The sequence below is a fragment of the Triturus cristatus genome, chromosome 1_1 (genome assembly GCF_964204655.1).
Source record: "Triturus cristatus chromosome 1_1, aTriCri1.1, whole genome shotgun sequence".
Classification (NCBI taxonomy): Eukaryota; Metazoa; Chordata; class Amphibia; order Caudata; family Salamandridae; genus Triturus; species Triturus cristatus.
In genome coordinates, this window is record NC_140579.1 from 1,289,459,212 (window position 1) to 1,289,481,384 (window position 22,173).

The following is a 22,173-nucleotide window of genomic DNA, read 5'->3' on the forward strand; positions in this document are numbered from 1 at the left end:
ACTTGGGAGAAAACCTTTCAAGAGGAAGAACTGTGCTTGTCCGGAGATGTAAATCCTATCGTCTAAGACTTAAGGTAGGGGGTTCCGCTGTCCAAGCCCAGAGGTCTTCCACTTATACAATAAACATAGCTTGTAGCACGGGGAGGGTGGTAAAGCGCTATAAGGCTTCATCCACTTTCATTATAATATGCTGTCCCCGTTCATATTATATGGTATTGTAACTATGCTGATTATATTGTTTTTATGCATTTCTTTGCTAGTGTTAGCACGTGTACTGCATTACAGAGCATGTTAGTTGAAATAAACATTTTAAACTATACAGTGTCTCTGGTTACTCACATTGTGAACAGGTATGAGTATCTAAGCTACAGAGTGTCTTGTTCCCAGAAATTCTGAGAGGACCTGAGTCGCTTGTTCTAGGATATCCAATCATTGGTAGCTTCGCTGTAGTACGGAGAACGAATGGGATACTATAGCTAGCCGGATAGGGGTTCTGGGCACTGAGGCGTGTTTTTGGTACACCACAATACACCAAGGTCCTGGTTTCCTGTGCATAGTTCTGTGTATGTGCAGAATCCCTGCAACACTACATCATGTAGCTACCCTGATGAACAAGCACGCAATACAGAGGCTCTGTATTTACACACAGCAGTCCATTAGACGTATATTTCTTGATTGACATCACAATGAAAAAAGTTGTATGCTTGCATGACTAGCACTCGCGAGAACGGCACTTTCTATACTAGCTTTGCAGTGAACCGTAAATGTAGTTTTTATTCCTGGATATACATTGTCTGAACACTGGCTCGTTCTGTTAGTGTTTATGTATTTTCATATGAAAATGCTAAGAAAAAAAAGAAGAAAAAAAAGTAATCAAAGGCGAGACCTATTGCATTTTCAATGCTTGTTTTTGGTGCAGCTGCCGCTCCCCTGGGTGCGGCGGTTTGCTTCTGTTGCCGCTCCCGCGATGAGGAGCGGCTGCTTGCCCGTTTTTGTTAGAGTTGAGGTTACTCTCACTTTGAACTCCATGCCGCCGCCCCAGCACTGAGCAGCTGAGGTGCAGCAGTGTTGGCGCTTGGGCTCGCGGTGATTACCGCTTCTCCGCTTAGCGGTCTGGTGTGGCTGGGGTTCCCTGCCCCTGGTGTTTCGTTGCATTACGCATTGTCACTCGGATGCTCCGTTCCTTTTAAGGGTTGCTACGCGCATAGGACATGCTGCCTGACATTGTGCCTGTTATCACGCTGTTCTCTACCTGTCTGCAGGGTGGCCCGGCTTCTTTTGGATTCCCGCTGCTGCGCGGGCGGTCCCTGGGCCTTCTTATGGCCTCTTGTTGGTCCGTCTTCGCGTGCCACGTCAAGGGGGGGTGGGACCAGTTGCTTGGCGGCGGTGTTCTTGCCCCCTTTTAAGGAGTTCCTCTTCCTTCCCAGCTGTTGTGTTTCTCGCTATGGAGGGAAAACGTTCAGAGAAGCATCCTCGCTAGTCGTCTGGGTCGGATTCTGATCCTGCCTCCTTCCTGTACCCTGGGGGCAAGGATCTTGATGTCCTGCAAGCAATGACTTCTGCCTTTGCGGCTCGGGATCGGCCGGTGCCTCAGGTACCTAGGGGTTCTTCTCAGCCTGACCCTGACGGTTCTGATGAGCAGCGTGGACGCTTTGTTAAGGGCGCCGAATTGAGAGAGGTCCTGACGCACTTTAAGGACAATTTGGCCTTTCCTGCTGTTGTTACTTTGGAGGTGGAGGAGGATTTTTTATCCCTGTACCGTCGGAAGGAGCCGGACGCCCTCCCCATTCATAAGGCTATCCGGGGGCTCCTATCCAGGGAATGGGCTGATGTGAAGAAGGCTGGGTTCCCACGGTTCCTTGCCAAGAAGTACCCTCTTCGGGACTTTCTAACTCAGTTTCCCCCTCAGGTGAAGGTGGACTCGCTCATGGTGGGTTTGGCCTCCAGTGGTTCTATTATCTCAGAGGACGCCTCTCCTAGTGATAGTGGATAAAAGAGTGGACAGTGCTGCTAAGTGTGCTTACTCCGCTGCTTACTTTACCATCAGGGCGGGGGCTTAAGTATGTGGTCCAGTCTCTCCTGCATGATTTTCACGTCTTGTCTGAGGCACTCCAGCAGGGGGAGGACGTTAATTCCCGTCTGTCCCTTATGGAACTGCAGGTTCGCTTTTTGTTGGACATTAGACTCAGTCTGCTGCAATCTCTGGTTCCATTGTTTCTGCACGTCGTAACATCTGGATGAGATTTTGGAAGGCGGAGGCCTCTCAGAAATCCCTTCTTTCCCACTTTCACTTTGATGGTGCTATGTTGTTTGGGCCTCGGCTTAAGGATCTCCTGAAGAAGTCGGTGGAAGTTCGTAAGCTCCTGACACCTCTGCAGCCTGCTCTGAGAAGTCGGGGATTTGGGTATTGGCGTGCCTTTGGGAATACCCTCTCTGTGGGGCGGGGTTCCTCCCAGCCCTTTCAGGGGAGGGGTCGTGGCCATGGCACCCCCTTCTCTGCCAAATCCCGGCAACAGCCTGCGGGTGCTGCCCATGCCGCTGCCTCTCCCAAGTCCTGACTATCTCAAGGTGGGCAGACGGATTGGTCTGTTTTCTTCCGCTTGGGCTCACGACATCACAGATTCCTGGGTACTTCATCTGGTGGTCGAAGGTTATTCTATCGACTTCTCTTCTAGTCCGCCAGATCTTTTTGTTCCCACCCCCACTCCTCGGAATCCTCTGAAGCTGCTGGGGTTGAAGCGGGGGATCTTGGATCTTCTCCAGAAGGGTGCCACCGTTCCGGTTCCCGGGACCGAGTTGGGTCAGGGTTGCTACTCCCTGATGTTCCTAGTGCGGAAGCCTTCGGGGGATTTCCATCCTATCCTGGATCTCAAAACCGCGAACTTCTATGTGCCTTACCAAAGGTTAAAGATGGTGAGTTTGCACGGATCCTGCCCCTTGTTTCCTCTGGGGCCTTTCTGTCATTTTGGATGCTTATTTCCATATTCCAGTGCATCCCCTCTTCCAGAAGTATTTACGGTTCTTTGCCCTGGGTCAGCACTTCCAGTTTTTTGTCCTCGCCTTTGGGTTGGCCTCTGCCCCTCGGGTGTTTACTAATGTCCTGGCTCCCCTGGTGGGTCTGCTGTATGCTCAGGGGGTGGTTAATTTCTTCCTCGTCTTTCCTTATGGCCCTGGAGGATGTGGCGTTGGTGTGGCTTTGCCTGGAGTCCCATGGGTTCCTTGTGAATCACAGCAAGTCCCACTTCATCCCGTCTCAGGAACTCCAGTTCATCGGCGCTCTCTTCAATACCAGGTTGGGGATGGTATTTCTTCCTCCGGCTCGCCATCTCTAGCCAACCTGGCAAGGGGGGGGTGCCCCTGGACTACCGATGCCAGCCCTTGAGGTTGGGGTGCCACCCTCAGGGTTCTTTCTGTTCAGGGTCCTTGGTCCCCCGTGGATAATTGGATGTCCTCAAACTGGAAAGAACTGGCTGCTGTGTTCAAGGCTCTTCTGCACTTTTCTCGTCACCTTGGGAATGGGTGGGTTTAGGTCCGGACGGACAATCAGGTGGCCCGTGCCTACTTGAATCATTTGGGGGGCACTCGCTCTCCTCTTTTGGCTCTCCTGGAGGATTAGATTGGGTCATGGGCGGAGGCCCATCTGCTGGGTCTGACGGCCATCTATCTGCCGGAAAGGGAGAATGGGCGTGCGGACCAGCTGAGTTGCCTTCTTCGGTTTCTCTGTCCCTGTCTCCTCTGGTCTTTCGGGAGCTGTCGGGGAGGTTCGGGAGGCCCTGGTTGGATCTCTTTGCGTCCCCCCCAGGATCCTCTTCTGCCGAGGTTTTGCGCCCTTCTTCCTTGTGGGGAGGCGTGGGGGGTGGATGTCCTGAGCTTTCCTTGGCCTCGGGGTCTTCTCTATGCTTTTCCTCCCTTTCACCTTCTCAGGAGGGTTTTGGCCAAGATCAGGTCGGAGAGGGTGGTGGTGCTGTTAGTGGTCCCCTTTCGGCCTCGCCAGCCTTGGTATCCCCTCCTTCTTTGTTTGGCGGTTGCTCCTCCATGGAGGTTACCTCTGTCCCCTTCTCCACTCTGTTTTTCTCACCGGTCTCACCAGGCTCTCAGCCAGTTGGCATTGGGGGTTTGGAAGTTGAAAGGCGAAGGAAAGTGTCTTTGGGTTGTTCCTCTGCAGTAGCCCTGTCTATTCAGAATTCTCAGAAGGGCAGTACCCGTAAGGTCTACGAACGTCACTGGAAGAATTTCTCTGCTTGGTGTTCTTCGTGGGGGTTTCTCCCTGATTCCTCTGAGGGTGGGTCTATGCTTGCGTTCCTCCGGGATGGCTTTTTGCTTGGGCTGTCGGTCTCTACTCTCCGCAGCCAGTGGTCCGCCATTAAGGCTATCCGGGGGCCTCTCTCGTCTCCTTTGAGCCCTTGGCTTTTCGCCTTCTGTGCAGTTTCTTTCTTCGACTGCCTGTCGTTGCTTCTCCTGTCGCCCCCCTGGGATCGTCCTTTGGTCCTTCATGCCTTGCAGCTTTCCCCATTTGAACCTCTGTCTTCGGTGTCTCTAGAGTTTCTCACCCTGAAGGTTTGTTTTTTTAGTGGCCATTACCTCTGGGCGCCGTTTAAGGGAGCTTGGCGCTTTGCTTTGCCATCCTCCTTTCTTGCGTTTCTTCCCTGACAAGGTGGTCCTTCGCCCTGACCCGGCCTTTCTTCCCAAGGTGTCCTCTGCTTTTTATTTGTCCCAGGATATTGTTCTTCCTGCCTTTTATCCTGCCCCCTCTACAGAGGAATAGATCCGGCTCCATTCCCTGGATTGGACTAGGGCTCTCGGGATCCACCTTGGAGCATACGGCTTCTCTTCGCCAGGTGTATTTTTTGTTTGTCACCTTTTGGGTTGCCCGGCAGGGTCATCGTCCTACCACGGCCTCTCTTTCACGTTGGTTTCGGTCCGCTGTCTCCTTTTCCTACCTGCATTCGGGGGTCTCTCTTCCCCCGGTCATTCAGGGTCGTTCCACGCGGGGGATGTCTCTCCTGGGCCTCTTAAGGGGACCTCACAGAGATTTGTGTGCTGCGGTGACTTGGTCTTCGCCTCATACTTTCATCTCCCATTATAGGTTGCGAATGAGGGAGGTTTTTTCTGGAGATTTTGGTTCTGCTGTCCTTGCAGCTGTTCACTCATTGTGTGTCCTTGTCTGCATTAAAAGTTTTATTGGCATCTTTGGTGTCGGTTTCTTTTGTTCGTCTGGCGCTTGTGTATATGCTCCTTGGTGACTGACGAGGAAGACGGAGGAGGAAGGTAATGACTCGGCTAGTTACCAGTAATCTTCATTACTCCAAGTCACAGTCTTTCTTGTCACGGTCATGTGCCCGCCCGCGGTTCCGGGGGAACGAACAAATTGTACTTCTTCCTTTTGGAGTTTTTTTTTCCACTTGTGTATTTAAGGAGGTTTACTGTGTTTGCCCCACCCTTATAGGTCAGATGAACGGTACTTCCTGGCTGGCCACCATATTGGGTGGGGACTTTTGTTTATGGGTGAATGCTGTGTATGGAACATGGGTGCTCCTTGGTGAATGTGACTAGGAAGACTATGACTCGGAGTAAATGAAGATTACCTGTAAGTAACAGAGTCATTATTCTAGATCACAGAACTATCAAAAGCTCCAGTCTTTATAAAGGTGAGAAGTTGGCCTGGTATATGCTGTCCACTAATTATAGTGGGCACCCAGTACCAGTCCAAACAACCCCTTATTGATGATAGGTTAAAGACAATCTTCATTTAAAGCTATCCTAGTGGTAGCTATGGAGAGCAGCTGTCAGGCTAAGCCTTGAAGGAATGTAAAGCAGCTTGTTTTACCAGTCTATATTCTCTTGAATGGCTAAATGAAAGACAACCACACCAGCTATATACATACAATATATGTATTTATTTCTAAACACACCCTCCTAGTCTCTTTATGAGGCTAGAGGTCAAAACACATAAGTTACACTTCAAATAGTACAGTAAAATAGCACAAATACACGTCAGGCCCTGGGGCGAACCAAACCATATACTAAAATAGTGGTATAAGAACCACGACTTAACTAGACACTAGGCCTAGAGCCTCTAGAATCGCTGGGACCCCAAGGAACCACCCAAGGTAGTGACACAGGGGACCCACGGGGGCCATGTGCAGGGTGAGAACACAGCCGCGAGCTCCCGTTAGCTTCTATGGGGAAAGTTGGTTAGATTTTTAAAGATTAGGGGCACTTAGAAATGAGTCGGGACTAAACCCTTTGGGACATAGGAAGTTCTAGGGTCAACACCCACGGGAGCACCGGAGTACTCGTGTTACCTCACCCAGGGAAGCCGGGTGCATAGGTGTCAAAAGGTGTCGGGTTGCGTCGTCGTTTTCAATGGGACCTGGCAAAGAAGTGCTGCTGCCGGGAAGATGCGAAGTGTCCAAAGAGATCCAAGCCTGGATCGAAGTCGAGAAGAACCTGAAAGCAGAGGGGACAGAGTCTGGGTCGCTAGCCAGTGACCAGGGGCACGATAGGCGAATGCTCACCGATGTCGGGTGATTTCAGGTGAAGAAGGTGAAGCTTGACTTTTCAGTCACGAGGACCAGGAGGTGTCGAGGACGACCAGGAGCTGGATTTGAGCTGTCCCACGAAGGATGTCGAGTGCTGCAGCGTCGGTGCCTGGATTGGACACAAGCCTTGGCAACAGCAACCCACGCAGAAAGGAGAAAGATGCTTCGGTGCAGACCAGCAAGGTCTGAGGGACTCACCACTTGGTAGGGAGTCAGGGCACGTCTGGAGCAACCAGGGAAGACCAAGGAAAATCAAAGTTACCTTCTCCGGGACCCACCAGTCGACGGACCAGGGATCGCGAAGGGACCTCTAAAGGAATCACAAAATGGCGGCCCACGGGTCACTCGGGGTGACTAGGCCAACAATCTTCGGTGGAATCTCTGCTTGAGGTGGGGGCTACAAGTAACCCCAAGCACGACTTCAAGAGACGTTGAGAAGTCAATGCCCTTGCAAAAGTGCACGGTGACCAGGAGTTCCGGTTCCACGTTACTCACGAAGGCTGTGGGTCTAAGCTTTGCTGGGGACTCTGGTCGGCCTCTGAGATGTCTGGAAATCCTCTTCCTGGGCTGCTAATACTTCGAAGTCCGGCGCGAGCTTCGGAGATGCAGACCGACAAAATGCTTTGTTGGTGCCTGCCAAGCAGGGGAGTCACTCCTTGACCCCAAGGGAGATTTCTTCAGTCCTCTAGTCTTGAGTACAGCGTCAAATTTCCAGGATTCAGCTTTAGAGTTTCATCCAGGGGTATCTTAAGTCCTGTTGCCAGGGGTTCCTTACTTATACCTAAGGAAGGGGTTGGACTAACTCTGGGGGCCCACCTATGGGAGGGTTTGGAAAGAGGGGTGGCAACCCCCATTTCCTTTGTCCAGGTTCGCGCCAGAGCAGGGTCTGGAAGCCCCTGAACCGGTTTGAGCTGGACTATGCACAGGGACACCAAATGTGCCCCCAGTGCAGGACTTCAAAGAACTCAGAGTGCTCACACCCAGCCCCAATACACATCAGCCTGTCTGGGAGGTGGTTACACCTCCCTGTGACAGGAAACCTATTGTCCAGGCCTCCCCTGCCTGAGTTTCGGTCAGCAGCAGGAGGCCAGACCAGTGTCTGTGGCTGCAGCATCCATTTTGTGATGCCAGGGCTCAGTTAAGTTGGTACCGGGTATACCGGTGTTGTCATGTCTCTCCCTCTAGAAGGGTGGGATCATATTCTCACATCAGGAATTGATATGGGGGTATGATTCCAAGGTGTTTGACACCAAACACGACATGTTTCCGTGCAGCCAGTCCAAAGTTAGCATTAACCGTTTCAGAAATAATGCACTTAAGAGTATATGCTCAGGCTGCACCACTGACAACCCCGGAGAAGAGATTCCGAAGGCTGCAGGGGGACTCAGCTCATGCCTGGGCACCCTCTCAATATAACCAAGCACGCTGCCTTCAGGATTGATAAGGCCTGCCATAGGGGTGACTGATAGGTTTCTATGTGCAGTGATAGGTGAGATATAGTGGACCTATATCTCAGTAAGGGGTGCATGCACCACCTTACCCAGGCTGCAGTAGCAGACCTGTGGTGTCATTTTGGAGGGCTTTCCAGGGGTGGTATAGTACATGCTTAATCCCCTGGTAGGCCTCTGGGGTACCTATGCCCTAGGTACATAGTATACCATATACTAGGGACTTATAAGGGCACCTCAGAATCCAATCTGCGATGTACCTAAGGTACATGGAATCAATTTAGAGAGGAAGCAGCTAGGCTGGGACCCTGAATAGCAGGGTCCCAGCCAGACTAAAGTCGAAAAACAGTGTTACAGCAGCAAAAAGTGGGGGTAACCATGTGAAGCAGATACTAGTCTCCTACAATAAATAATGTCATCTGTTTTAAATTCAGCCAATAGATGCCCCACAACTTATTTTTTTGCCTTAATGACAGTTCTCTCTCCTTAAAATAAAACGTTTAAAAAAACAAAAATAAATATATTTAAACTGCACTAGGTTCCCTATTCAATCACACGACTAAGAATTTAAAAATGTGATTTTGATCGATAAAGGAAGGTTCAGAGAGACGTGGAAATAAAAAGGTTGACAAAACAGCAAAAGTAGAGGGAAACGGGGAAATTGTGCTTTCAACAAAAACACGTATCAAAACAGAAGTGCTTACTCAAAGCCAATAAATGTGAGATGTCTACGTACAGCTGTGTAGTCGGATAAATGTGCATAGTTTTTTGGGGATCTTGAGTCAGCACCAGTCCCCCATAAACAACTAGCTTCCATATGCAGTCTTCAAGAGGCCACCCACACAGCCGCACACATTCTCGCCTGATACCTAGCAGGGCACACCACACCAAATCAATAAAAAGGCTTCAAATAAATGGTGTGCCGTGCTGGCCAGGCAAACTCCTTAAACTCTACTACAATTGTAAAGCTTTCACCAGCACCAACTAAGACTGAATCACCACACTACCAACAATGTAATCGCCCTTGAGAAGATATAACTTTCATAAAAATAAAAGGCAAAAAAATAAATCTCCTCACTCTAAATCACCCTGCTGTTTCTGAATAATCATTTGTACAAAAACCTAATCCTGTTGAAAATGTCCCTATCTGGCAAAGACACTGCAAGGCTACAGTATATTTTCCAAGGATGGTGTTTAGATTTCAAAACATCTTTTCTGAAAACGCAAGCCATATTAGGACCAATCAACAGCTGACGCCAAAACAACCCAACTGAGAACGAGGGGCTATGCAGGTACTTCCAAAATGTTCCTGCCAGTCAGCTGGTGCACAGCAAACTTTTTATCCAGCTTAAGTCTTGCATTCCTCCACCATGTCCCTGATGGTACACTCTCCTGTTTGCCACCTGCGAGTGCGAGGGCAGTCTTGCATACTCACTACTTTAAACACGGTCTGAGGTGGAAGGATACTTTACTTACTGCTTGGGGTCTGTGGTGTACGGGGCAGCTCGAGATCTCCCGGGAGAGTATTCCTGGTAATGATGACCGGCTCCTCCACCACATTGATACTGTTACATTGCATAAGCTCCTGCAGTAAATTGAAGATCTCCTCAGCTCGAGAGCACTTGAACGCGAAGATACCTGTAGAGATGACAGTAAATTTAGAGAACGTTACTGGTCAATAACCCTCTTCCATCTTGAGGTCCCCATTTATGCATTCTAGCCTCTTCCATGTCCATTCGCTACCTCACCTGGAATTAGTCCACCTCAGTCACACAGATGCTACATCCCCCAACTGTGCTCTTGTTACACCTCCATCACAGATACTATAGTGCAAGTAGGATCAGTACATCTCAACCAGACACTGCACCGTCACACCAAAAGGAAGGCACCGCAGATTTTAAAGCCCTTATTGGAGTGTTTTCGATCGCACACACTATGGTCCTGAATGGGGCACGCTAACCCTCAGTCATAGATGCAATGCTCTTTAAGTGCTGTTGTAGTATCTTCATGTAATGTTATCACTGTTCCCCTTTATCTTGTAACTAGCTGCTCAGCCAGTGTGAGAGTTCCGTGTGGAATGTCGACTTGACTGGAATGCTTGGGTGATGGGGTGGTGTGAGAGTTGGGAAGATGGGCTGAGCAGCTAGCAGGCTGCTCCTGGTGGGGCTGTTCTATGGATCTGGATAACTTAATAAATATCATAAAGACATATCTCGGCTACGTCTGCTGTGTCACCTCAACTCATGGAACCAGCCTACTACATTTGGCGACAATTTGGAGACTTATCCACGTTTACAAGGTACCTCAAGGAAGTTTTAATATGTCAAACCTTAAAGGAGGTTAGAAAATGATTAGCCATTGGCTTATTCAAGTTGGAAGGATGTTACTGAAACTTGAAGCGCTGATGTCACATGGAGAGCTTCGTGATTCACTAATGAGCTCACGGACAGCACATGTTTAGTTCCAGGAGGAAATGGTACACATGAGACATTGGAGGAAGTGTGGACAGAGAAGGCTAGAGTTCCACAAGAAACTATTGAAATGGAGCATGAAGAAACAAGAGAAACTGAAACAAACAAGAGAAACTGGAGTATCACGCCCTGCAGCCCCACCAGTGTCCCTCACACCGGACAGCCCCAGCCAAGGCGTGCTATGCTCTACTTCTCCACTACTGATGAACTGTAAGGTAACGAAAAATGTGTTTGTGTTCTGGCTCCACAGAAACTACAAGTGTGTACTAGTTCGTTCAGATAATCAATGACTCTCGCACTAGTGAACTCAAGAGCATCTATCTGCAGCTGTTGGATTTAAATCTGTGAAAGTATGCCTATTTCAACACACGCAGGGTTGTTTGGTGTTTTATGCTTTGTTCTGGCAACACGTGCAGGACATTTGCGTTGTGAATTTCTATATGACAGCTGTTCCTGCAAGTCCTTTTGGTCATTGGAGTACAGTAAAATTGACTGCCACACTAGGGGTATTAATTTTCCTGCGCTGTGTTATGGACTAATAATGAATATGCTACTTACCAGTATGCATCTGTTCTTGGCATGTAGGGCTGCTGACATTCATATCTGTGCATAGATCGCCGCCTAGTGTTGGGTCTGGATGTTTGCACGTTATTGTCCTGGAAGAGTCTTCGAAGTATCCTGAGATAGGTGACTCCTCCCCTGGACCACAGTGCGCATGGGCATCCTCTCCATCCTCAGATTGTTTTTCGCCATTGTGGCAGTGATGGAGTAGATACAGAAAGTGATGACCATGCTATACAGTAATTCTGAGAGCTGCAGCTGCTACAGGCGCCGGGGAGGAGGGTGGGCGATATGAATGTCAGCAGCCCTACATGCCAAGAACAGATGCATACTGGTAAGTAGCATATTCAGTTCGAGGCATGTGGGCTGCTGAATTCATATCTGTGCATAGAATACATAGCAGTACCTCCTATTAGCGGCAGCCACCAGTGCCAGCTGCAGCGGTCTGAAAAAGAGTTTTGAGAACAGCCTGTCCTACAGCTGCCTGCTGTTTTGAGTGTACATCTACACAGTAGTGTTTGGTAAATGTATGTATAGTGGACCATGTGGCTGCTCTACATATCTCCTGTAAAGGAATGTTTCCCAGGAAAGCCATGGACGCCCCTAACTTACGTGTTGAGTGGGCTCGTGGGGGACTCGTTAATGTGGGTTTAGCCTTTTGATAGCAAATTTGAATACATTTAACGATCCATCTGGCTATACCTGCTTTGGAGATGGCGTTGCCTTTGTGTTGTGGAGAAAAGGCAACGAAAAGTTGTTTTGTCTTCCTAAAGTCTTTAGTTCTGTCTATATAGTACATGAGGGCCCTTTTCACATCTAGTGTATGGAGCATTCTTTCAGCGACATTTTGTGGATTCTGAAAGAAAACAGGCAGTTCAATAGTTTGATTCATGTGGAACTGCGATATTACTTTAGGCATGAATTTGGGGTTGGTACGCAGTACGACCCTGTTTGCGTGAACCTGTATGAATGGCTCTTGAATGGTTAGTGCCTGGAGCTCACTAACTCTTCTCAAGGAAGTGATTGCTACTAGGAAAGCTACTTTCCAGGTGAGGAATTGAATCTCACACGAGTGGAGAGGTTCGAAGGGTGGACCCATCAGTCTGGTGAGGACCAAGTTGAGGTTCCACACTGGTGCTGGCGGGTGTCTCAGAGGAATTACTCGTTTAAGTCCCTCCAAGAAAGCTTTGATGGCAGGCACTCTGAATAAAGAGAGGTGCTGCCTGTTCTGGAGATAGGCTGCTATCGCGGTTAAATGGATGCGTATTGAGGTGTATGCCAGATTGCATCGGTATAGGTGTAAGAGGTAACAGATTATGTTTTGAGTGGATGCGTCTAGCGGGTTAATGTCATTGTTTTTGCAATAAATGACAAACCTCTTCCATTTAGCTGCATAGCAGGCTCTGGTAGTGGGTCTCCTGGCCTCCTTAATGATTTCCATACAGTCAGGTGGCAGGTTTAGGTAGCCAAACTCTAAGACTTCAGGAGCCAGATTACCAGGTTCAGCTGTTGCGGATCTGGGTGCTGAATTTCGCCATGGTTCTGCGTTAAGAGTACAGGTTTGATCCGCAGCCTTTGATGCGGCACCACGGAAAGTTCTAGAAAGGTGGTGTACCATGGCTGGCGCGCCCATGTGGGAGCAACTAGGATGAGTGTCAGTGAGTGCTGTCGTAGTTTGCGTGCCACCAGCGGTATTAACGGTGCTGGGGGAAAAGCGTACGCAAATCTGCCGGACCAGTTCATCCATATCGCATTGCCCTGCGACTGTGGATGTGGGAACCTGGCGGCAAAGCTTTGGCATTTTGCGTTTTAGTTTGTGGCGAATAGGTCTATTTCCGGATGACCCCACTGTTGGAAGTACGGTTGGAGTACTGACGGGTGTAGCTCCCACTCGTGCATCTGGTGGCTGTGTCTGCTGAGCAGATCCGCCATCTGGTTGTCCTTGCCGGGGAGGTGTTCGGCCATGAGGAATATGTTCCTCTGAATGGCCCACTTCCACATGCTCTGAGCCAGATGAGACAACTGTGGAGAGTGTGTTCCTCCCTGCTTCTGTATGTAGTACATGGCAGTCATGTTGTCCGTCCGGATCAACACGACTTTGTTGCACAAGTGTACTTTGAATGCCTTCATTGCCAGGAAGATTGCCATCAGTTCTAGAAGGTTGATGTGCATCTTCTTTTGTTGTATTGTCCATAGTCCCTGCACTGTGTAATTGAGTACATGAGCTCCCCATCCCTGGAGAGACGTGTCCGCAGTCAGTATTATTTGTGGAACAGGCTCTTGGAACGGTCGGCCCTTGCAAAGGTTTTGTGGATTCCACCAATGCAGAGAGTTGTATGCCCGACCGCTCACCAACACTAGGTCTTTTAATTGCCCGTGAGCCTGATTCCATTGACGTGGTAAGCACTCCTGAAGCGGGCGCATATGTAGTCTCGCGTGTGGGACTATGAAAATGCAGGAGGCTATCATGCCTATCAACTGCATGAACACTCGCGCAGGAAGGGAGTGTTGAGGTTTGAACTTTGAAATCAGCATCTGCATGCTGTTGATCCTCACTAAATTTGGCTGAGCTGTGGCTGCCCGAGTGTTTATGGTTGCACCTAGGTACTGTTGTACGTGTGCGGGTTGGAGATGTGATTTTGGGTAATTTAGTGAGAATCCCAGACTGTGAAGAAGGTGAATGGTGAGGGACATGTGGTGGGCACATTGCTGGGCTGACTTTGCCTGAACAAGCCAGTCGTCCAGGTAAGGGTAGACGTGAATGTGTTGTCTCCGTAGATGTGCAGCCACCGTAGCTAGGCACTTGGTGAAAACTCTGGGTGCTGTTGTCACACCGAAGGGGAGGACTTTGAATTGGTAGTGCTGCCCCTGAATCGTGAACCTGAGATACTTCCTGTGTGACGGGTGTATGGGGATGTGGAAGTACGCATCTTTGAGGTCTAGTGTGGCTAGGAAGTCTCCCTGTCTGAGCAGCGGGAGAACTTGCTGTAGGGTGAGCATATGGAAATGCTCTGAGAGAATGTAGTGGTTGAGGGGTCTCAGGTCCAGTATAGGTCTGAGTGACCCGTCCTTCTATGGTATTAAGAAGTACTGAGAGTACACCCCTGTTCCTTGCTGGTGGACGGGCACGACCTCTATTGCCCCTTTTTGCAGCATACTTAGCACTTCCTGCTGCAATAATGCTAAGTGCTCTGAGGACATAGGACGGTGCTTTGGCGGTATTGTGGGTGGAGTGGAGGTTAATTCGAGACAGTAACCGTGCTGGATAACATCCCTGACCCACCTGTCTGTGGTGATGGTATTCCACGTGGACAGGAACCGCTGGAGTCTCCCCCCCGACAGGTATTATGTGGTCGGGGGGAAGGGAGAGGGCGTCACTGCTTGTTCTTGGGTGAGGACCTGGTGTTGCCGTAACCGCGTCCTCTGCCCTTGGTGCTGGAGCCACGATATCCACCTCTGTTTTTATCGTAGGTGCTCTGTGTGCCCCCTTTATTGTATGGCTGCTGTGCCCCTGTCCTCTAGCTGCTCCCCTTCCCGGGGCGGCGAAAGGAGCCGCTCCGAAATGTCTGCGTCTGCAGGGCCCCCATTGACTTTGCAGTGTCAGTGTCCTTTTTGATCTTTTCTAGGGTGGTGTCAACTTCTGGTCCGAATAAGTAGTCGGGGTTGACAGGCTGATTTAGGATGTTATTTTGAATCTCAGGTTTGAATCCGGAGATTCTTAACCAAGCGTGTCGTCGTAGCATGACGCTGGTGTTTATCGCCCTTGCAGCTGTGTCGGCAGCATCTAGTGCACACTTAATGGATGCGTTCGTAAGGAGTTGTCCCTCTCTGATGAGGAGCTCCGCCGCCTCTTTGTACTGGTCTGGTAGATGTTGGAGTAGTGACTCTAGCGTGTCAGTGTGAACGGTCGTAGCGAGCCAGGAGTGCCTGTGTATTGGCAATGCGCCAGATGTTTGCTGCCTGGGCTGCAATCCTTTTGCCGGAGGTCTCCAGCACCTTGGACTCCTTGTCCGGGGGAGGAGCATCACCAGTTGTCTGCGAGTGCGCCCGTTTGCGAGCGTTAGCAACCACTATGGAGTCCAGAGGTAACTGACCTCTAATGTACATAGGGTCCCCGGGCGCAGGTTTGTATTTTTTCTCAATCCTGGGGTTTATCACCCGTGCCCTGGTTGTTTCCTTGAAAATGTCCTTTGCTGGCTTGAGGACACCCTTTAACATGGGCAGAGTCTTGACAGTCCTCTCTGAGGAGGCGAAAGTGTCCACCAAGAAATCATCCTCAATTGTGTCAGAGTGGAGTTGTACTCCATGATTGGCTGCAGCACGTTCAATGAGGGCATTGAAGGCAGCAGTGTCCTCTGTGGGAGATGTTTTTGCTCCGTAAAGCTGCGTGTCCTGGGTATCTGTTGTGGCACCCGGGTCTGCAGGGTCATCCCAAGCTTAATCTGGGTCCTGCTGCTCCTCAGGATCTATATCCCCGGGGTAGGTGGTATCATCACCCATGTAATCCTCCATTGAGTCTGTGTCGGAGGGTGTCGGAGAAAAGGACTGGGGATCTGGATAGGAGGTGTGGAGGCGTTCATATAGAACTGGTTCCGATTCTGCTGGCAGTTTTTGCTTTAGAGGGATTCTGTAAGAGTCCAAAGCTTGGTCCGAAGTGACCTTCCGTTTTCGGAGCATGAGCCTGCCGGTGTCGGCGTCGATGAACTGGGATGGTGAAGGCCCAGTAGGAGATTGTCCAGTAGATGGGGACTTTGTCTGGGTGACCCGTGTCCGGATTTCGAATATTTTTGGCGCTGTGGATGGCGGCAAACCAAAAGTGGTGCTGGTTGGCGCCGAAGGTGCCTTTGGAGCCTTTTTCGGCTTGGAGCCCGACGTGGATTGGAGGGCTGCCTGTTGTCTGATGCGTTGCAATGACGCTGCAACTTGTCGCACCGAGAACGCCGAAGGTTCTTTGGTGCCGAGTGGTTCTGTAGAGGTCGGCGTGGACTTCTTCGGAGCCACAGGGTCATCGAGTCGAGGAGAGGTAGTAGCGGTCGACGGCGTCGATGACTGGAGCCTAGTCGCTGCCGTCGAAGAGGACTCCGATGGAGCGGCCATTTTAACCTTGGTGGTTGTGGCCGATTGCTTCGGTGCCGGGGGCCGAGGCGCTTTGGTGGTACCGATGGCCTTTCTTTTTGGATCGGTGCCGATATTCGCTGCAGCGAGTTCGGCGCCGAAATCCCTTTTTGTGCGTTCGGAGCCGATGGTTTTGGCTGGCGTCAAAGGAGTGGAGGTCTTTGAGCCGACCAGTGCCAGTTTCACTTTCGGTTTCTGTTGAACCGGTGCGACGATTGGTTTCGGTTTCGTTGAAGGGAAATCAGTCTTTTTCGGTAATAATGGCTCTCGCTGGATGTTCGAGGCCGGGCCGGAGGGCGGGGCCGAAGAACTGCGGGATTGATCTTGGGTAAGGCCCGAAGGCGATCCCTCGACCGGAGCCGTAGACTGACGCACTTTGATAGCCTCCGTTTGGACGGGTAGGCCCTGCTCTTCACCAGAGCTATCTTCTTCGGCCCCAAAGGCCTCATCGTAGTCTCCTACCTCATCGTCGGCTTCTTCCCGGTGAAAAAGCGCTTCATCGGCGTCTTCCGATCCGGAATAGTGTTCGGAAGCTGGGCTGTAGTTCGTGTCTTCCACGCTTTCAACATCTTCGTCCTCGGTGCTGAAGATGTTTGCCGGGGCCGGTGCCGATTGCTGCGCTTCTAATCTCGCCGCCCGTCGATTCCGGAGAGTCTTCTTGGATCGGAATCAGGCACAGGCCATACATTTCGATTCGTCGTCAATTGTTGCCCCCACTTTTCAGTAATAGCAGTTTAACGGTTCATGTGCAGTTTAAAACGGTTGCGCGGGTCGAGAGTAGCGTGCACACCCACCTGTTCATTTCTGTTGCGCGGAGACATGTTTTGTTGTCTTCGTTGCTAGGCAGTCTTTAATGCTGTTGCTGAACGCTTTGAAGCATGGACGTGCCTGCAGCCACCCGGCTCTACGTCGATCTGCGTATCGCCATATTGGCAATGGATGCTTCTCTCTTCAAGCTCGGCAGCACTCACCTGTATGCCTACAGTGTGCCTGGCGGGAGCCGAGATGTGCCCCTGCGTGTGAGGGTGCCTGAACCCGAATTTAGAGGAACTGTGTTGAGGGCACTATCGGAGCAGCAGTGTCTTTTTGCCAGCAGTTCTGTCCCAGAGCTGAACGTTTACCGGAGAACTTGCACAGATATATCAGAGGTATTTGGTGCTGTCTAAACATCAAGCTAGGATGGAAAATTTCAACTAGAGCTGTTTACTTTGGCCAACGTTTTTCACTCTTCTGAAAAGTTAAAAAAACTAAACAAGAAAATCAAAGTGGGTACTTATGGTGTTGTTTTCGATGTCCTTGTTGACGTTTTTTACAGCTATCTACTGTGGTACTAAGATCTTTACATCAAACTTGGTACATTGTTGAAGCATATACGGTTAGTTCTCTACAATGATTTCATCTATGTGACTGTCTAGGGGACCCAGTATCCTGTGCAGCATTGGGCTTTTCTTTCTTAGGTTTTGAGGAGCGGCAGTTTTCCAACGTAGTGCTGTCTGTTTTATAAAGCTATATCAACAAAGGAGGGGGGACGAGGAGCTGTTAGAAAAGGTCCTGTACCAGGGCTCCCAAATTAATTGCAATAGCAGTAAGATGGTAACAGTTCCTTAAGAATAGAGTAAGAGAGATTCAGACAGCCAATTAGGCCTTAGAAGAATGTGCAGTGTCTCCAAGAGGGTTAGAGTGTGCCGAGAAAGAGTGAAGGTACTCCTATGTGGATCTAGAAGTGCCCTCACACACCCAAACAGGTGTATAGCATCATCATCGGGCTGGTGCTCCTCGTGGGGGTGGCGCTGCAGTCCCTCACGGGCCCATTTGACGGGGCTCTTTGTCGGAGATCTTCAAGGAGTTTGCCGCATTTGTGCATGGGGGTGTGTGGGGCTAGATGGAAGTGGTGTAGTGAGTGAGGTCTAAAAAGAGCCCACGGACACTTACAATTTATTAAGGGTGTCCTAGGGGTCTGGATTAAAATATATCACGGGGATGGAGAAGCAATCTCAGTTGCCTGTGTGAGAGGGGAAAACGAAAAAATACAATCCCTCTTCTCTCACCCGTGTAGTGGATAGAGTGAGTGTGTCAAGGGGTCGACATGTTTCGCGCCATAAATAGTCCCTAATGGATCTGGGGGCGCTTCATCAGGACCAAAAGAGTAAAGTATGTCAAATGGGAGTCGGGGAAAGAGACACCCTATAAACTCATGAGTCCTAAATGTAGGAGATATAGTTGCAAAGATAGATAAGAGACACGTCGTCTTTGCGTGTCCCTTGTTGCGGCCTATAGAGGAGACAAAAAACACATAGGGGGAGGGGTGGGAGAGAAGGAAACGAGAACACAATCCAAGGCCGTTAATAACAGTCTCAAGTCATGTGGATAATAAATCTCTGCATGCTGGTGTGTCGGAAAGTGCCCCGGTGGGGAACCTAACTAGACACATGCATACATGTGGATGGAAAGGGGCAAGAAGGTCCCTGGAATGCTTTAGACTCAAATAAGTGGCCCACGTGTAGGGCTAGACTAGGTGGTAAGAATGCTCACTAAAAAGTGACACCGCGGGTCTATGGTGTATCTAGTGTGCATACGGGAGTAGTGTCCAAATATCATTAATCATGAGTGTGACCATAAGTGATCTGCTGTGCTCCTTTCTAGCAACAAGTACTATGAGGGTGAGTACAGTGTAGGCACGGACATACCAGAAAAATACACCGTAAAACACAATATCGCTGTGCCTACCCTCCCTAGTTCCAGGTCAGGCCTCGTCAGCTTCGCCAAATATCAGTGAAGGCAGCTGTGAAAAAACGGCAAGGCTATGACGATTAGACTGCTCGGGATGGGGACGGCCCGAAAAACGGGACCAGTGCCGTTAATAGTGCAGTATGACAAAACGAAATAAAAACGGCATGGCTCTGATATTTAAGCCGCTCAGGAACTAGGGAGGGTAGGCACAGCGATAGTGTTTTACGGTGTATTTTTCTGGTATGTCCGTGCCTACACTGTACTCACCCTCATAGTACTTGTTGCTAGAAAGGAGCACAGCAGATCACTTATGGTCACACTCATGATTAATGATATTTGGACACTACTCCCGTATGCACACTAGATACACCATAGACCCGCGGTGTCACTTTTTAGTGAGCATTCTTACCACCTAGTCTAGCCCTACACGTGGGCCACTTATTTGAGTCTAAAGCATTCCAGGGACCTTCTTGCCCCTTTCCATCCACATGTATGCATGCATGTGTCTAGTTAGGTTCCCCACCGGGGCACTTTCCGACACACCAGCATGCAGAGATTTATTATCCACATGACTTGAGACTGTTATTAACGGCCTTGGATTGTGTTCTCGTTTCCTTCTCTCCCACCCCTCCCCCTATGTGTTTTTTGTCTCCTCTATAGGCCGCAACAAGGGACACGCAAAGACGACGTGTCTCTTATCTATCTTTGCAACTATATCTCCTACATTTAGGACTCATGGGTTTATAGGGTGTCTCTTTCCCGACTCCCATTTGACATACTTTACTCTTTTGGTCCTGATGAAGCGCCCCCAGATCCATTAGGGACTATTTATGGCGCGAAACATGTCGACCCCTTGACACACTCACTCTATCCACTACACGGGTGAGAGAAGAGGGATTGTATTTTTTCGTTTTCCCCTCTCACACAGGCAACTGAGATTGCTTCTCCATCCCCGTGATATATTTTAATCCAGACCCCTAGGACACCCTTAATAAATTGTAAGTGTCCGTGGGCTCTTTTTAGACCTCACTCACTACACCACTTCCATCTAGCCCCACACACCCCCATGCACAAATGCGGCAAACTCCTTGAAGATCTCCGACAAAGAGCCCCGTCAAACGGGCCCGTGAGGGACTGCAGCGCCACCCCCACGAGGAGCACCAGCCCGATGATGATGCTATACACCTGTTTGGGTGTGTGAGGGCACTTCTAAATCCACATAGGAGTACCTTCACTCTTTCTCGGCACACTCTAACCCTCTTGGAGACACTGCACATTCTTCTAAGGCCTAATTGGCTGTCTGAATCTCTCTTACTCTATTCTTAAGGAACTGTTACCATCTTACTGCTATTGCAATTTGTTTTATAAAGCTAACAGTAATTCTATTTTCAGGTGCATGTTTATACAATATGCTTATGTTTTTCTGAAAAGTGATATTTTTCTTGACCAACTTGTTATAGTTGTATGCCAGCAGTTTTGTTTTTTTACCCTTTTCTCGCCTGTTTGATTTTCATTGTATTTCTTGTCAGCCGTGGGTTGTATATTATTTAGTCCCATTTCCATGGTATGTGGTTATGTAGTGTGTATCAGTCACTTTGTGCTGCACGTGGTCGTATATTGTGTGTTAGTAATGCGGTGACTCACATGTCTGTGTATAGGGGGTGTCTGTCCCACCTATTTAATTAGTAATGGGTGTTAGTCCCATATGCTCCGTGTTTAGGGGGTGTTAGTCCCACCTACGTTATTGTTAATGGGTGTTAGTCCCATATACTCTGTTTAGGGGGTGCTAGTCCCACCTACGTTATTGGTAATGGGTGTTAGTCCCATCTACTCTGTGTATAGGGGTGTTAGTCCCACCTATGTAATTTGTAATGGGTTTCAGTCCCATTTACAGTATGCTTTATGGGTTTGTGTCCCATTTTGGTATGGTTTTTTGTTGTGTTCCTTACATAGGAATACCTAGATGGGTGCAGTCCACCCATAGTTTGGAGTACATACACGGGTGAGGTCCACCCATAGTGTATTTGTTCTGGGAGTGTTTCTCCCCGTATGACTCCTCAATCTGTAGAGTACCTGTAGTCCTTTTCTACTGTGATTCTCTGCGTTTTGTTTCACATATACCTCATGTGGTGTTTTCTCACTTTCTGTTAGTGAGTTAAACGTTCTTTTTGTGTCTTATTAAAAGAGGAGGTTGGTGATAGTTTGTTTTTATCTTTTCATCCTTCTTCCTTTTTATAGTCTGGTTTCCTCTCGTGGTATGGTTTATTCATCTTACCCTTGGGTTTTAAACTATTTATTTCTTGTGTACATTTTGTGTATAGTGGTTTTGAATTTTTAGTATTGTTGGTTTTATTGTCAATTGTAAAGAAGGAAGATATTGTAGTATCTTCATGTAATGTTATCACTGTTCCCCTTTATCTTGTAACTAGCTGCTCAGCCAGTGTGAGAGTTCCGTGTAGAATGTTGACTTGACTGGAATGCTTGGGTGCTGGGGTGGTGTGAGAGTTGGGAAGATGGGCTGAGCAGCTAGCAGGCTGCTCCTGGTGGGGCTGTTCTATGGATCTTGATAACTTAATAAATATAAAGGCATATCTCGGCTACGTCTGCTGTGTTACCTCAACTCATGGAACCAGCCTACTACAGCTGTGTTTACCCTTGACTCGGGACAGTTAAACCTCAATCTCGGATGCTATTGCACAGCCTTTAGTTGGAGAAAACTACCTAGATGCTCAGTAGTTCTTTAACACAAATATCTTACAGCACCTAAGAGTTCTTGTGAGGCATTTTGCGGTACTTGCCATGGAACAACTTGCAGGAAATCACAACCTTCATTCCTGACTTTGGTAATTAGTATCTCCCCATCACAGACCTCTATGGAACAAAGGATCTGTCAGGAGTAAGTTCTTTATAACCATTATTTTATCAAATAAAATTAAACAATTGAAGGGGTTGACTAAGGAACTTCTAACCCAGCCACTGGCATGACATTTTCCCACTTCCATTCATCCCTCACGATTCTGCCTCATTGGACTTTCTAATTTACTGTGCTACATTTCTTTGTAGTTACGATCACTTTATAAAGCCAATACTTACATCCATAAAAATAGTGCCATTAAAGATGCAGTTATCATGGCATAAACTATAGTTGTAACCATTGACCTTTCAAAGACTATCAAAATCACATACACTAAATGACAAAATGTCACGAGTGATGGCTCCATGAATACTTTCTCTGCTGAATTCTCAGTTGAAAACTGGAAGCCTGCCACATACCCTTTAGCAACGTAACTGACAAATAAGAGGGCT

General features: G+C 48.9%; 1 protein-coding gene across 5 annotated transcripts in view; it reads right to left on the reverse strand.

Annotated features, from left to right (window-relative positions):
• FRS3 (fibroblast growth factor receptor substrate 3) overlaps nt 1-22,173 on the reverse strand; it is a 284,142-nt gene that overhangs the window by 34,297 nt on the left and 227,672 nt on the right. For all 5 annotated transcript variants that reach the window (XM_085652706.1, XM_085652685.1, XM_085652695.1 and 2 more), the window contains one exon: nt 9,467-9,628. In XM_085652706.1, the coding sequence (XP_085508832.1) occupies nt 9,467-9,628 (162 nt within the window). The remainder of the gene's footprint in view (nt 1-9,466; nt 9,629-22,173) is intronic.